The following is a 12,396-nucleotide window of genomic DNA, read 5'->3' as shown; positions in this document are numbered from 1 at the left end:
CGTAAACATATCCCCCCCCCCTTCCAGGTAAGAAATCATATTTACCCGTAACATAGTCTCCCTTTCGGATGTTCGGGCGGGGACTACCTTGGGAGATACCATCAAAAGATGCAATAAGTAAAATTGCAATATTTCACGAGTCGGAGCGTAGAACTTAGAAGTTAGAAAATTAGATAGCTGAGATGGATATTAGGGTAGCATTAGATACAGTAGGCCGTTGGCCAGATGCTGGAGAGTTTAGAATAATTCATACAGGATCAGTGGAAGGTAATTCGGGTTAGGAATTGTAGTTCGTAAGAAAGCAGTACAGTGTAGAAAGCTATTTGCAGAAAAGCAATAGGGTTGTTATGATTAAATTAAACTCGAAACCGGTAAAAACATCTGCACCTATACGTTTACGTTATCTTACAATGATGAAGACGTAGAAGCTGTATATGCAGATGTAGAAGACGTGTTAAGTTTAGTGAAAGGATAGGAAAACCTATTGAAAACCTAGGAGACTTCAACGCAATAATAACTGACGGTAATGAAGATGTGATAACAGGTTCTTTTTGGAGTAGGCAATAGAAATGATAGAGGAGATAGTCAGATATAGATAGCAATCATAATCTAGTAGTAATAAAGACCAATCTTAAATTCAAAATCATGAACAAGTGGGAGGGTAGCAAACGTCTTTATTTAGAAAAATTGAAATGTAATAAAACGCGTGATAGGATAGGTACATGGACAGACGAAATACTAGAGCAGGCGGAAGAAATGAATGACAGCGACGTAGAGACAGAATGGAACAGTATTAAAACGTACTTAGATTCCGCTGATAGATATTTATTAGATTTTATACGAAACGAAAGTAGGAAATTCTGGATAATTACCAAGATTGTACGAATAATATAAGAAAGGCAGAAATACAAGAACAGGACAGACGAAGAAGGCCAAAAAAGATATAAGGCGATAAAGTGGGAAGTAATTAGGAAGTGTAGGGCAGCTAAGGAACAGTGGATTGATATGAGGTGCAAACAACTAGAAGAAAAGTTTAAAGTAGATAAAACGGATGAGGCTTATAGTATAAGTAAAAGGAATTTTGAAAAGTAGGATATAGTAGTAGTAATACTATAAGAAACGAGACAGGATTAATTTTGATAGAAAATGAGAAAAAGGCAGATAGGTTGAAAGAATATTTAGAGAATTTATCCGCAGGCCAGGAATTAGAAGATATGTTGGAGAAGAAAAATAGTGTGGGGTAGGTGAGTTAGGATATCCCATAATGAGACAAGTCTGATTTAGCATTAAAAAAAATTAATGAATAGTAGAGAGGCGCGGATAGATGCCAGAAATTTAGAACAGTTAGCTTAACTTCCCATGCGTCTAAAATGTTAACTAGAATCCTGCAGGGAAGAACTACTAGGGGAAGACAAATTTTTGGCTTAGAAGAAATAAGAGAACGCGGGGGGGCATTTTAGCTTTACAAATAACAATAGAGAAAACGATAGAAAAAGGTTAGAGAGCGTACATAGGATTCGTAGATTTAGGAAAAGTTTTTGACAATGTTAAATGGGATGAGATGTTAAATTTCTATACCTAAAAATGTAGGGATAAGATAAAGAGATAGAAGAGTGATTTAGGTGTAGTTTGTATAAAGAGCAACAAGTAGTTATAGAACTTCAGCAGCCAGTAACGTAGAGAAGTAAATATTAAGAAGGGCGTCAGACAAGATTGCATACTGTCACTGCTACTTTTTAATCTATAAATTGAAGACGCGATAAACAGGACAAATTTAGATATAGATAGAAAAAGATTAGATGGAAGCGGTATTGACAAAACAGTATTGTCAGAAAAGAAGGAACAATTTTAACACTCCATCTGATAAGGTTCAAAAAGGGACGGTTTTCTTACTATTTGCCAGACAATAAATATTTATCAAATTCATAAGCTTCTAGGAATAAGAAATCAAAACATGACCTGCCATCTGTTGATTAATGATGAAATTGTAATACTTATTCCATAGAATAGTAGTTTGATCAATGGATCTGCCTAATTTCTGTAAAATTTATACGTTCGTTGTGGGTTCTTGCTTGTTATTTCTTAATACTACCAAATATGAATGATAGTGATAGTTAAACACTAAATAAACCACGAAACGTTATTACAAAGTTTTAATCTCTTGGCACTTTTTTAAATCTAAATCATAGCTTAAGTTCTTTGAAGAAATAATTTTAGTAAAATGTATGATCCCCAAAAATTACTCTCAGGGTCGGTTTTCGATTAACAAAAAGGCGGCAACCCCAGTATCTTAACTATCCTAACATACGCTATACGTTCTGTTCGTTTCGTTTTCGTAACCACCATCCGTTCAGCGGTAATAATACCACAACAAAATAGCTGCAGAAAATGACGTTTGCATGACGTTTGTTAGTAATAATTAGACGAAAATATGTTAATTACTAACATAGAGTGTTTTTGTTAGTAGTTAGGTGAAAAATTAAGACTGATGGAAAGTATGATTCGTTATTAGTGTAAACCTTCAATTAGTCATGAAATTAGAAGATGGAAGCATTAAAAACGATATAATTGTTAATCCATATCAAGAAAGCAACGATTATTCCTACACTTTAGAAGAAACAAACAGCGATAACATTATACAATGTAACCCAGATTTGATCAAAAGCTATGATATTTTAAAATCTACTCCAGTTAAACATAAGGGCAGATTTTACCAACAAATTCTATCTAAAGCTGGAAATATTCGTAGTCAAAGTATGCCAAATTTTGTTGAACAGCAAAAGCAGTGTGATATGGATGTGGCAGATATATGTGATATTAAAGCTAAGTTACTATATGATAGTGCAAGTCCTCCTGAATCTCCTAATAAAGAATCTTGGTTCAATTCCTGGCCAGAAAAAGTTAGTGGCTATCGAATAACTGCTGTAAGGGCAGGTGATGTAAAGAATCTCGTTAAATCAAATTCTAGTTTGTATGTCTCTCTTCTACCTTCAAATAATCAAAATGAAGACTGCAAAAACAATACTCATGGAAAAATTTCTTTAAATGATGCTTTACAAAACATATCGCTAGCATACAGCCCAGTAACCAGACAATTACATTTAATTGAGAGTAATGACAAAATGGAACAAAAAGAAAATAACAATGTCTCAAGTGCTTCTTTAGAAAATAGTGACAAATGCTACCAAAGAACATCAAATGAATCTTTTTTTAATAGTTCAAATTCAAGTGGACCTCCCTCTCCTTCTTCTTCAGGAAGTCTGTTGGAAGACAAAAATTTAGTTGAAGATGAAACAAGTATTAAACTCAAAAAGAAGGCTTTATCCAATATATTTAAACGGTAAATGTATATTTTTGAATGTATTTTACTTTATTTACCTAATGAAGCCATGTATTATCAGAAATCTTTTCTCGTGGAAGTCTTGTACTAGTGAAGAGAATGTGGGAAAATGGAAATTTTTCAGTAAAACAAGTGGTGCAGAATCAGATGTTTCTCCTCAACATTCTAAAAGGTGTGCTAGAATAGTAGCCAGTTCGACTGCACTAATTCAACATATAAGGTAATTATTACTTATATTTTAAGTTTTCTATATATTGATTGCCCTTCGTGGGTATTATTAGGTTTATTTAAACTTCTTTGAAATATGCTTTCATTTATCACATGATACAAAATATTTGACCATAAATATTAACATAAAAAAAGCAAAGAGGGGCTTGAGAATCATAACTATAAACTAAAATTAAGACTAAAATAATAATTAAGTAAATTTTAGACGATTCATAGCCAAGGCATAATAAATTTCCATCATAGTATTGTTTATTTGAATTCTACTGGACAAATCAATATTTTTAATACTAAATAGTATGTACATATATTCATAAAAGTGCATTAATTGCAATCAAATATTGTAGGCCCTCCCATTTACCTGCTAAACCAGAAGATGAAGAACAAAGGCACCGAGAAGAATACAAAGCCATAATAATGGCTGCTAAAAAGAAGGAGGCTCAAACAAATGCTGCAAAAGAGAAACAACAAAAATTGCTTTTGGAAATTGAAGAACAACTTGCCTTAGCTACTAAACACTTTATTTATAAAGTTCTTCCAAATTGGGATGTCATGTAAGTCTTTTATTCTTATTTTAACAACTAATTTAATATTTGTAATTCATAAAATGCAAAAAGAGTTTTAAATTAACTTGAAAATCATTGTTTCTTTAAATGTTTTTGTTAGAATTTCGTAGTGTTATAATTACTTGGTACTTAGTTATCGAATTTATTAGGTATAACACGCGTAAAACCAGGGATTTTTGGTGGCAAGGTTTACCATCTGCTGTTAGAGGGAAAGTATGGAAATTAGCCATAGGAAATGAATTAAATCTCACACAACAGTTATATGAAATTTGTTTGGAACGTGCCCAGAATCATTTAAATAGACCTGAGTCAAGCTGTGGCAGCTCTAATATCGACGAAGAAAGTAGCATGGATCTTATACAATTGGACATTTCTCGAACTTTCCCACAGCTGTGCATCTTCCAAGAAGGCGGACCTTATTCTGATGTTCTTCACTCGTTATTGGCCGCTTACGTCTGTTACCGTCCCGACATAGGCTACGTGCAAGGCATGTCTTACATCGCCGCAATTTTTATACTGAACATGGACGAGCTGGATGCGTTTATCTGTTTTTCAAATTTGCTAAATCGAACTTTACACTTGGCCACGTTCACTTTAGATCAAAACTTGATGCAGTGCTATTACAATGCATACAAAGAAGTTTTCAATTATAATTTACCTAAACTGTACGGTCATTTTGAAAAGTGTGGCCTTACACCAGATCTGTACCTCTTGGATTGGGTTTACACTGTTTTCGCAAAAGCTATGCCTTTGGACGTTGCATGCAGAGTTTGGGATGTGTATTTAAGAGATGGAGACGAGTTTATATTTCGAACTGCTTTAGGTAATTATCAGTTGACTTGGTTTAACTGTAAAAGCCTAAATAATAAAGAAAATTATGATTTTTATTGTTATTGAAGCATTTACAGTAACATACTACGAAGATTAGAGTCTTAAATGAAATATACCTTTGAAGATACTTTACTGAACCTATAAAACTCAAATTGTTTTAGTTATTTATACACCTTTATATTAAATTGGCGTTTGCAGCAAATCTTACAGAACCTGTTATTTTGTTTCAAATCTGTAAGACATACGATTTTTTATGAAATTTAAATGTTTCCTAAGGATGTTTTTATGCAGTGAAAACTAAGTTTACTTCACAAAAATTTAAATTTTAGTTAACTTTGAAGTACGTTGCTGTATTATTAAAAACTATTTTTAAATATTTGTTCCCCTACAAGGTATTCTACATCTACATCAAACCGTCTTAATGGAAATGGATTTTCTTCATGGGGCTAAATTCCTTACACATCTACCGGACGATTTGTCATCCGAACTACTTTTTAAAAGCATACAAACAATGAATACCTGCATTGGAAAACAAACATTCAATCAGATCGTCGAACGCCATAAGCAGACGGCTGCAGTAGACTTGTAGTATAACACTCGACTTCTGTTTAATATTAGCTTACCTAGGTCGCATGTTGGGTACTTTTTAAACGAACTAAGTATATTCTAGTTTTAAAGAAAAATATGCTTGGAAATTAATATATTTACCTGTATCAAATTTATGTCCAAATTTTTTTTATACAATTTTTTATGAAACGAGAATCTCATTTGTAAATATGTACATAAAGAAACAATTTGCAATGTAAAGCATAATATGTATTTATATAATAAAATGTAAACAAAAACTGATTTTCTTTCAATTTGTAATCCCTTTTTTAATATATGTATGTATAGAACGTATACCGGGTTAATAAATGTAAGTGTGGATTTTTTATTGTGAATGCTTTCAAATTAGTGTTTATTTATGCTTTGAAATTTGATATGAACACAAAGATCAAAATCTCAAAAGTTTTAAACGAAAAAAATTGATAAAGCAATTGGTAGTTATGAAAGAAGCAAGACAATTTTTTACAGGTGCATAAACTGTCCAATTATTAAATATATATAAAAAAAAATTATTGAGTACTGTCAGCACAGGCAAGGTAGTATTACGTAGATAAAATTTCTTATGCTGAAATGTACGATGTGTTGCATACCTGTTTAAAACCTTTTAAATTTTAATCACTGATTACCATATATCTATTAAAAAACCACAATGGCCGACATCAGTAACAATGCGACAATTGATAAAGAATGATGGCCGACAACTGCAACAATTAGAAAAGAATGATGGCCGACAACTACAACAATTAGAAAAGAATGATGGCCGACAACTGCAACAATTAGAAAAGAATGATGGCCGACACTACGTCATAGTGGAGCAAAAAAAATGGTCAGGGGCACGGGGAAGAACTAGTAACTGTAATATTAATTCCAGGTGGCACGTTAAGTTCAGCCGTTATTCTGTTCAAATAAGCAATTAGAAATCGTTTTCCTCAATTTAATGTATTTTATAACCCTTTTATATATATACAAACGCTATATACAATACATTGTATTAATCAGAATCTATAGTTGGAAACATTTCTACCACAATAATGTCCAGCAGGTTGTAACTCAACTGCAAAAATTAAACTTCGTCAAAGTATCTATTAATTAGTTTTAAAGTTATTTCCATTGAATATTTAATTGAAATTTACCATACAGTAATTTTTTAATCTGTACCTTTCTCATTCCAAAAATATCAAACCTGGTAATTTAAAATTACTAATCTACAACAGTTACCTGTTTATTGCAGAGAGGATTTTGTAACATGTCCAAGAGATTCCTCAGTCCAGGAAGGAAATTTTTTCCTAATATAAGTTGTGCAAGCGTTGGTACAGATTTCTCCAATTCTTCAAAAGCAGTCTTTTTTCTTATAGTCAATTCTTCTTCGGTTTGTGGTGGATGGTTTTCGAATATTACATCTGAAACATAGACAAGAGCTATTAGAAGCATACTGAATTTTTACCCTTCTCATACGCTAGATATTCCTTAATGATATGCATTTGTATTCTGAAAATATTCTAGTATATTTATAAAAAATTAATATTTCATCTCTCATCCTTAAGGACTATTCATAGCTTACGAAATCTAATTAGGAAAAGGGGGAGTCCAGCCGGGCGTTATGGTGGGGGTGGGAGAGGATATAGGTTTGCGTTACGTAACGATTTTAGAATTTATGTATAATTACGTTACTATTGGAAATTAACAAGACTTTTTAGAATGCAAACGGTACTAACGTTGTATTGAGGAGGGGAGAGGTAAGTCTACGCATTAGTCAAATATTGATGAATTTTGCGTTATGTAATTTATGGAGAATTTCTAATGAACTTCTGAATATGAACGTACTTTTTAAACAATAAATAAAAAGTGGTGTTAAATTGTACATTGCACTTACCCTCTAAAATATGAATTAAATGAACGATATTACTTTCTGATAGAAGATGTTTGATCTTGTAGTCAACAAATGACTCAAAAATTGCTTCAGTAGTTGTTTGAGACACAATACAGAATGCCACATACAATTTTAAAACACTCTGTGGAACCTTAAAAACGTGTTTGACTGAAATATAAAATATCGATACAATTTTTTGATTGTACATTAACAACTGATGTTTGATTTCAACATACACAAATAAAACAGTGATTCTGTCAATCCATTTGGATTTGAAGAAGTGCATGAACTCTCCTTAGAAACTCTGTCTGGTAAATTAAAGTTATTTTTAAATACGGAGCTTTTTATAGGTTTAGGTTCCGAAAGTTTCTGATGGGCATCATCATACACTTCATCACCTACTTCAGCCCAATCAAATTTACTGAAAACAAAAAATTATTTTTATTTTGTATAGATCTATGGAACCGCAACATTCAAATAATATGTTTCATTCCTTCTCTTTTATAATAAATAACAAAAAAGAACACAAACTTCGATGTTCACGTATTAATATAACGATTTATTAGTATTTTATATTTTTATATATTTTTACTTTGTTAACTGCAGATTTTTATTACATTCGTTAACATGCACAAATACATAATGTGAACAGCGGTTTTTTCATTAATCATCATTTTAATCTTGATTTAGGTTGACATATTTTTCACGATAAAACAATATTTCTTTTTTCCTACCTTTTCGAATAACCTGTAGAATTCAAATACGTATTTATAAAAGTATCCAAATGTTGCCCCCTTTCTTTCCTTATTTTAAATGCAAATGTCTGATATATATTTCCTATGTCATCAACTAAGGGAAAGTTAGATGTTGTATTCAAGAACAATGTAAAATCTTGTTCTGTTGTTAAAAAAGTGAATAGTAAATCACTGCCCCTTAGATTTGGCCTTTGCAGTAATGATTTCAAGAATATTTCATATTTATGCTTTCTGGTTTCAACAGGTACAGCGAATCTAATAAACAAAATAAGAAATATGGATTTGCCCTAATTTTAAATTTGTTATCTACCTTCTTGTTGGTAACGGAGAATTACAAATTTCGTTTTCTCCATGGAATTCGACTAATTTTGATTTCAAGTTGTAAAAATCTTCATCTTTCCTACGAACCGTCCACTGTTGAATTTCGTTTTCTGATGCTTTACTAATACAATGAACGTTAATATTAAAAAAGTGGATTTGTTTTGAACTGCTTATCTAGAAAAAACAACAATGGTGAGATATTTATAAAAAAATTATAGTACTTATTTACTTGTTGCATATCCACAGTCGTTATCGATACTTTCCACGAATTTAAATCCCTGAAGGCACCTGACGAATGATCAGACAAGAGCACATCTTCGACGTAAGCAGCTGTTTTTTCACCAAATAAGTGATGCTCTTGTGGATATAAAGCACCTTCAATCGTTTGATGAGGTTTTAAAGCAACTTTTATTTTTCCAATACCTGTACTAATTTTTGATGGTCCTTTACTTATTGAATCATAACTTCGTTGGCTTCTATTGTGAAACAAAAAACAAATGTAGCATAGTTATGAAAGTTTGAACATCTTTTTTCATGATAGTTTTTTTTATTTAGTTTTCAAATGAACTAATCAAAATTTAAACGAATTGATCATCATATACATTATGAATGTCACACAGTGTTTCAAAAACGTTTATTATTATATTATTTAACAGATTCGTATCTTATTTATGGTAAAAATAGTCATATTTAATAATTTTTTTGATGTGTAATATTTAATCGCTCATGTATGGGACTAATTTCATGCGATGAATGTAGGAAGGAAAAAACGCGAGCTATTCAATTTCTAAATACGTAATGAAATTACTATTCACAATCGATTTATATAATTTAAAGGTGTAAAATATTAAAATTACGTCGCTTTTCAAAATAAAAAAAAAACTAAAAGTGAAATTTAAAAAAGTTACCTTATTACAGACGCTTTGGAAAACGTTGGAGTTAATTTAGATCCACAAATATGGTTGTAAAACTAAAAGTTATGTACCTTAGCAAAAAGAATCTTAATTAAATAAAAGCTACTGGCAGACTTACCTCATTGCTGTGAAAGAACAAGGGTAACCATTCACATTCTAAATGTGAATAGGCATAATCATAAGCTTGGTATAAAGGTTCAGATGTTCTTAATTTAACTATATTGTAAATTCCTTTCTGAAGCAAGTGTTTAAATTCAGTAGCAATTTGTTGTGAACATCCTATATATTCGAAACTTTCAGAATCAAAATACATTTTATACAAATTTTGAGCACTTTCATGAATAGATTCTAATTCCTTCTTTGTCAAATCAGGATTTAGTAATTTATCATTAAATTCCTCTGAAATAAAAAATAATGTTAAAAAATATATAAAATTTGAACTATTCTTATTCTTCTTCATTATTGAAAATTATTAATATTAATTAATTAGAAAAGTAATAATACCAAACTTACCAATATCCAAGCAAAATTGTAAAAAATGTACTGCATTTTCCTTTTTCAAAAATTGCATAAAAACATAAAGTAGTTCTGTTGATTTTAATACATCTTTCAGACTACAAGTAAAGGATGAATTGGAGGTGTACTTTCTTTTAAAATTGTACAAAAATTCCACTTTTTCTGAAGATTGAATAGTTGGCCACTTATTTTTATGCGTACATGCTAATATTATCAATAAATTTATCATGTGTGGATTTGCTAAAAAATCCATGAGCGGCAATAAAACCCAAACGGAAACTATTTCTCTTATCATAACGGAAAAATTCCTAAAACAAATACAAAATTGATTCATATCCGTAGTGCAGAGGGTTATTTATATATACAAAGCGGAGGATTGGTAAACCAATGATGGTGTGTTTTTAGTCTTTAATAATTGAATTAATAGTATATTATTTTTGACCAAAACTTGCTAAGATGATATCAATAAAAACGAGATAAAAGACTATAGATAACTGTTAAATTAAAATTAAGAGAAAGCCAAGGCTTAATCTCGTACTTGGCGACTACACTTCAAAAAGTACCCGAAAACCGAAGAAAGTAAACTAAAAAGAAAGCCAAAGAATCTGGCAAAACAGCTGAAGAATTTTCAAAAAAATATCAGTTGTAACACCAATAATACATTAAAAGTTAAAACAGAATAGATAAGGTCTGGTTTTACAAGGATAATTGTAAAGATAATAGAAGAATTCAATATCTTAGCATCATATCAAAAGACTTCAAAATCTGAAGCCATTTATGCCATTGTCATTCTAAATGATTTATGTATGTTGTTGGCTTCTCTTATAATGACAAAACTCATTTTCATTTTCCATTAAGTTTCTGCACCAAAAGACATGTTTATAGACACAAATTTAAAACAAAAAAATGGATGTTGAAGAGTTGTTGTACAACTGTTGTCTGATGTACTTTCGCATTTAGGAGTGGATGAAAAGAAGGCTTGAATGTGCAGAATTAAAGATCTTAATCCAAAACAATGGTGTCAGTCAACTTACTTGCAATTTAAACAATCTTCATGTACTAGGTGTGGTAATAACCATGAAGTTAAACTTCTTACATAATTTAATTCGTTTTGTCTATTAGTGGCAGCTATATGCAACTTTTTACCAAAGTAGTCAACTGCAATCTCATTAATTTGGGAATTCCTTATTTTTGCAATTTGCTCAATACTCATATAGTCATCTACATGCTTAATGGCACAAGGAATAAGCTTGGTAGTTAATACTTTTGTTACATCAAATTCCAGCAATTTTGTTAAAAAGGTGGCTGTTGTATGCCTCAAACAAACTCTTAATTCATTTGGGAATGATATATCATTGGAAAATGTTTTGTACCATGACAAAACATAAACATCTAGTATTTTGTTATAAAACTGTAATAAAAATGCAATTATATTATGGTAAAGAATCTGCTAATGTAATATTTTTCTTACTTCTTCTATTGCTGTATTTAATTCTGCAGAAGGATATAAATTTGTTAAGGGATTTGAGCGATGATGGTGTCGTTTACATGAATCATTGCTACACACACTACATGCTTTTATAGTTATATTTTCTTGTGGAACAGCTTTATAAAGACTGCTGAACTGTTTCATAAAAGAGAAAATATTAGATTGGTTTTTAAGAAAAACCCAACAGATTATGTATCCACTGACATAGCAAATTAATAGGAACACTCCAGAGAGGAAACTAAAAAAACAAAGAAATAACATTTTTGAAAAAACAGCAAAAACGGAGCACTAACCTAAAAGTAATCGATACAAACGTTGTGGTTAAAAAAATTATTAAAGCTGTCCATCGAGCTGCTTCTTCGTTATACGTATGATAAATTATCCTTAGCATATCTACCGATTCTTTATGATTATTATAAAATCAACTTTCGGTTTATTTTACACTTATCCGCATTATTTGTTTGAATTTGGTGTAAACGTCAATCACAAAACTTAAAAATAAAATAAATAACATTAAACGTCAAAACAGGTGTCAAAACTTACTTAGCTCCACCTATTAAGAATAATATAAACTAAGACAATAAGAACGGATTAAATTCTGAGTAAAATATGCAATTTATCCAAACAAAACGTCATGGATCGCGATTTCGATTTTTACACTTCACTATATAAGTATTTATTTCACTGCAAGTTGCGATACGTTCAAGTAGATACGTTACTAAAATCCTTGTCCAACATTTGAAATACTTCAGTTAGCAGTAGATATGAGTAGATGGCGGCAAACTGCCGTTACTTTATATTATTTATAAACTTAAATAGTTATTAAGTTATAATTATATGTATAGATAGAAGGTTATAAGTTAAAATTAACCCAATTAAAATCTGAAGGTCCGGTCTCAACTTTTTCCTATCCTGAGCTAATCTTCGCATTACCCTAAAACTAAAACATTCATCAGATCGTCG

The 12,396-nt window shown here is 30.9% G+C and overlaps 2 protein-coding genes across 5 annotated transcripts; one reads left to right on the top strand and one right to left on the bottom strand.

The window, feature by feature from the left end:
* Positions 1-2,380: 2,380 nt before the first annotated feature.
* Positions 2,381-5,767, top strand: LOC108735192 (TBC1 domain family member 14). Its single transcript, XM_018467029.2, has 5 exons — positions 2,381-3,340; positions 3,402-3,560; positions 3,913-4,119; positions 4,281-4,954; positions 5,355-5,767. The coding sequence occupies exons 1-5, from the start codon at positions 2,532-2,534 to the stop codon at positions 5,549-5,551; spliced, it is 2,046 nt and encodes a 681-aa protein (XP_018322531.1). The 5' UTR covers positions 2,381-2,531; the 3' UTR covers positions 5,552-5,767.
* LOC108735190 (sorting nexin-14) lies at positions 4,911-11,945 on the bottom strand. Of its 4 annotated transcripts, none has more exons than XM_025977439.1 (13): positions 11,727-11,945; positions 11,416-11,671; positions 10,979-11,355; positions 9,942-10,252; positions 9,547-9,827; positions 9,423-9,484; positions 8,744-8,990; positions 8,504-8,688; positions 8,173-8,448; positions 7,675-7,859; positions 7,442-7,606; positions 6,787-6,968; positions 4,911-4,989 (listed from the first exon to the last, which is right to left on the bottom strand). In XM_025977439.1, exons 1-13 carry the CDS (start codon positions 11,822-11,824, stop codon positions 4,951-4,953), a joined length of 2,664 nt encoding a protein of 887 aa, XP_025833224.1. In that variant the 5' UTR covers positions 11,825-11,945; the 3' UTR covers positions 4,911-4,950. The 4 variants fall into 4 exon arrangements, with proteins under 4 accessions (XP_025833224.1, XP_025833223.1, XP_018322530.1 ...); XM_025977438.1 differs by lacking the exon at positions 4,911-4,989 and adding an exon at positions 6,489-6,622; XM_018467028.1 differs by lacking the exons at positions 4,911-4,989; positions 9,423-9,484; positions 9,942-10,252; ... (1 more) ...; positions 11,416-11,671; positions 11,727-11,945 and adding an exon at positions 6,489-6,622 and having other exon boundaries at positions 9,547-9,636.
* Between the last annotated feature and the right edge of the window lie 451 nt (positions 11,946-12,396).

The sequence above is a fragment of the Agrilus planipennis genome, unplaced genomic scaffold (genome assembly GCF_000699045.2).
Source record: "Agrilus planipennis isolate EAB-ADULT unplaced genomic scaffold, Apla_2.0 scaffold27, whole genome shotgun sequence".
In the NCBI taxonomy this organism is placed as follows: domain Eukaryota; kingdom Metazoa; phylum Arthropoda; class Insecta; order Coleoptera; family Buprestidae; genus Agrilus; species Agrilus planipennis.
This window is presented reverse-complemented; position numbering and strand designations above follow the sequence as displayed.

Excerpts from the sequence above, each read along its gene's own strand:
- LOC108735190 (XM_025977438.1), bottom strand. The coding sequence starts at position 11,824 with ATGCTAAGGATAATTTATCATACGTATAACGAAGAAGCAGCTCGATGG. Across the intron at positions 8,689-8,743 it reads CGACTGTGGATATGCAACAA|ATAAGCAGTTCAAAACAAAT; the intron begins GTAAATAAGTAC and ends TGTTTTTTCTAG. Across the intron at positions 8,449-8,503 it reads TCTCCGTTACCAACAAGAAG|ATTCGCTGTACCTGTTGAAA; the intron begins GTAGATAACAAA and ends TTTGTTTATTAG.
- LOC108735192 (XM_018467029.2), top strand. The coding sequence starts at position 2,532 with ATGAAATTAGAAGATGGAAGCATTAAAAACGATATAATTGTTAATCCA. Across the intron at positions 3,341-3,401 it reads TTATCCAATATATTTAAACG|AAATCTTTTCTCGTGGAAGT; the intron begins GTAAATGTATAT and ends ATGTATTATCAG. Across the intron at positions 4,955-5,354 it reads TATATTTCGAACTGCTTTAG|GTATTCTACATCTACATCAA; the intron begins GTAATTATCAGT and ends TTCCCCTACAAG.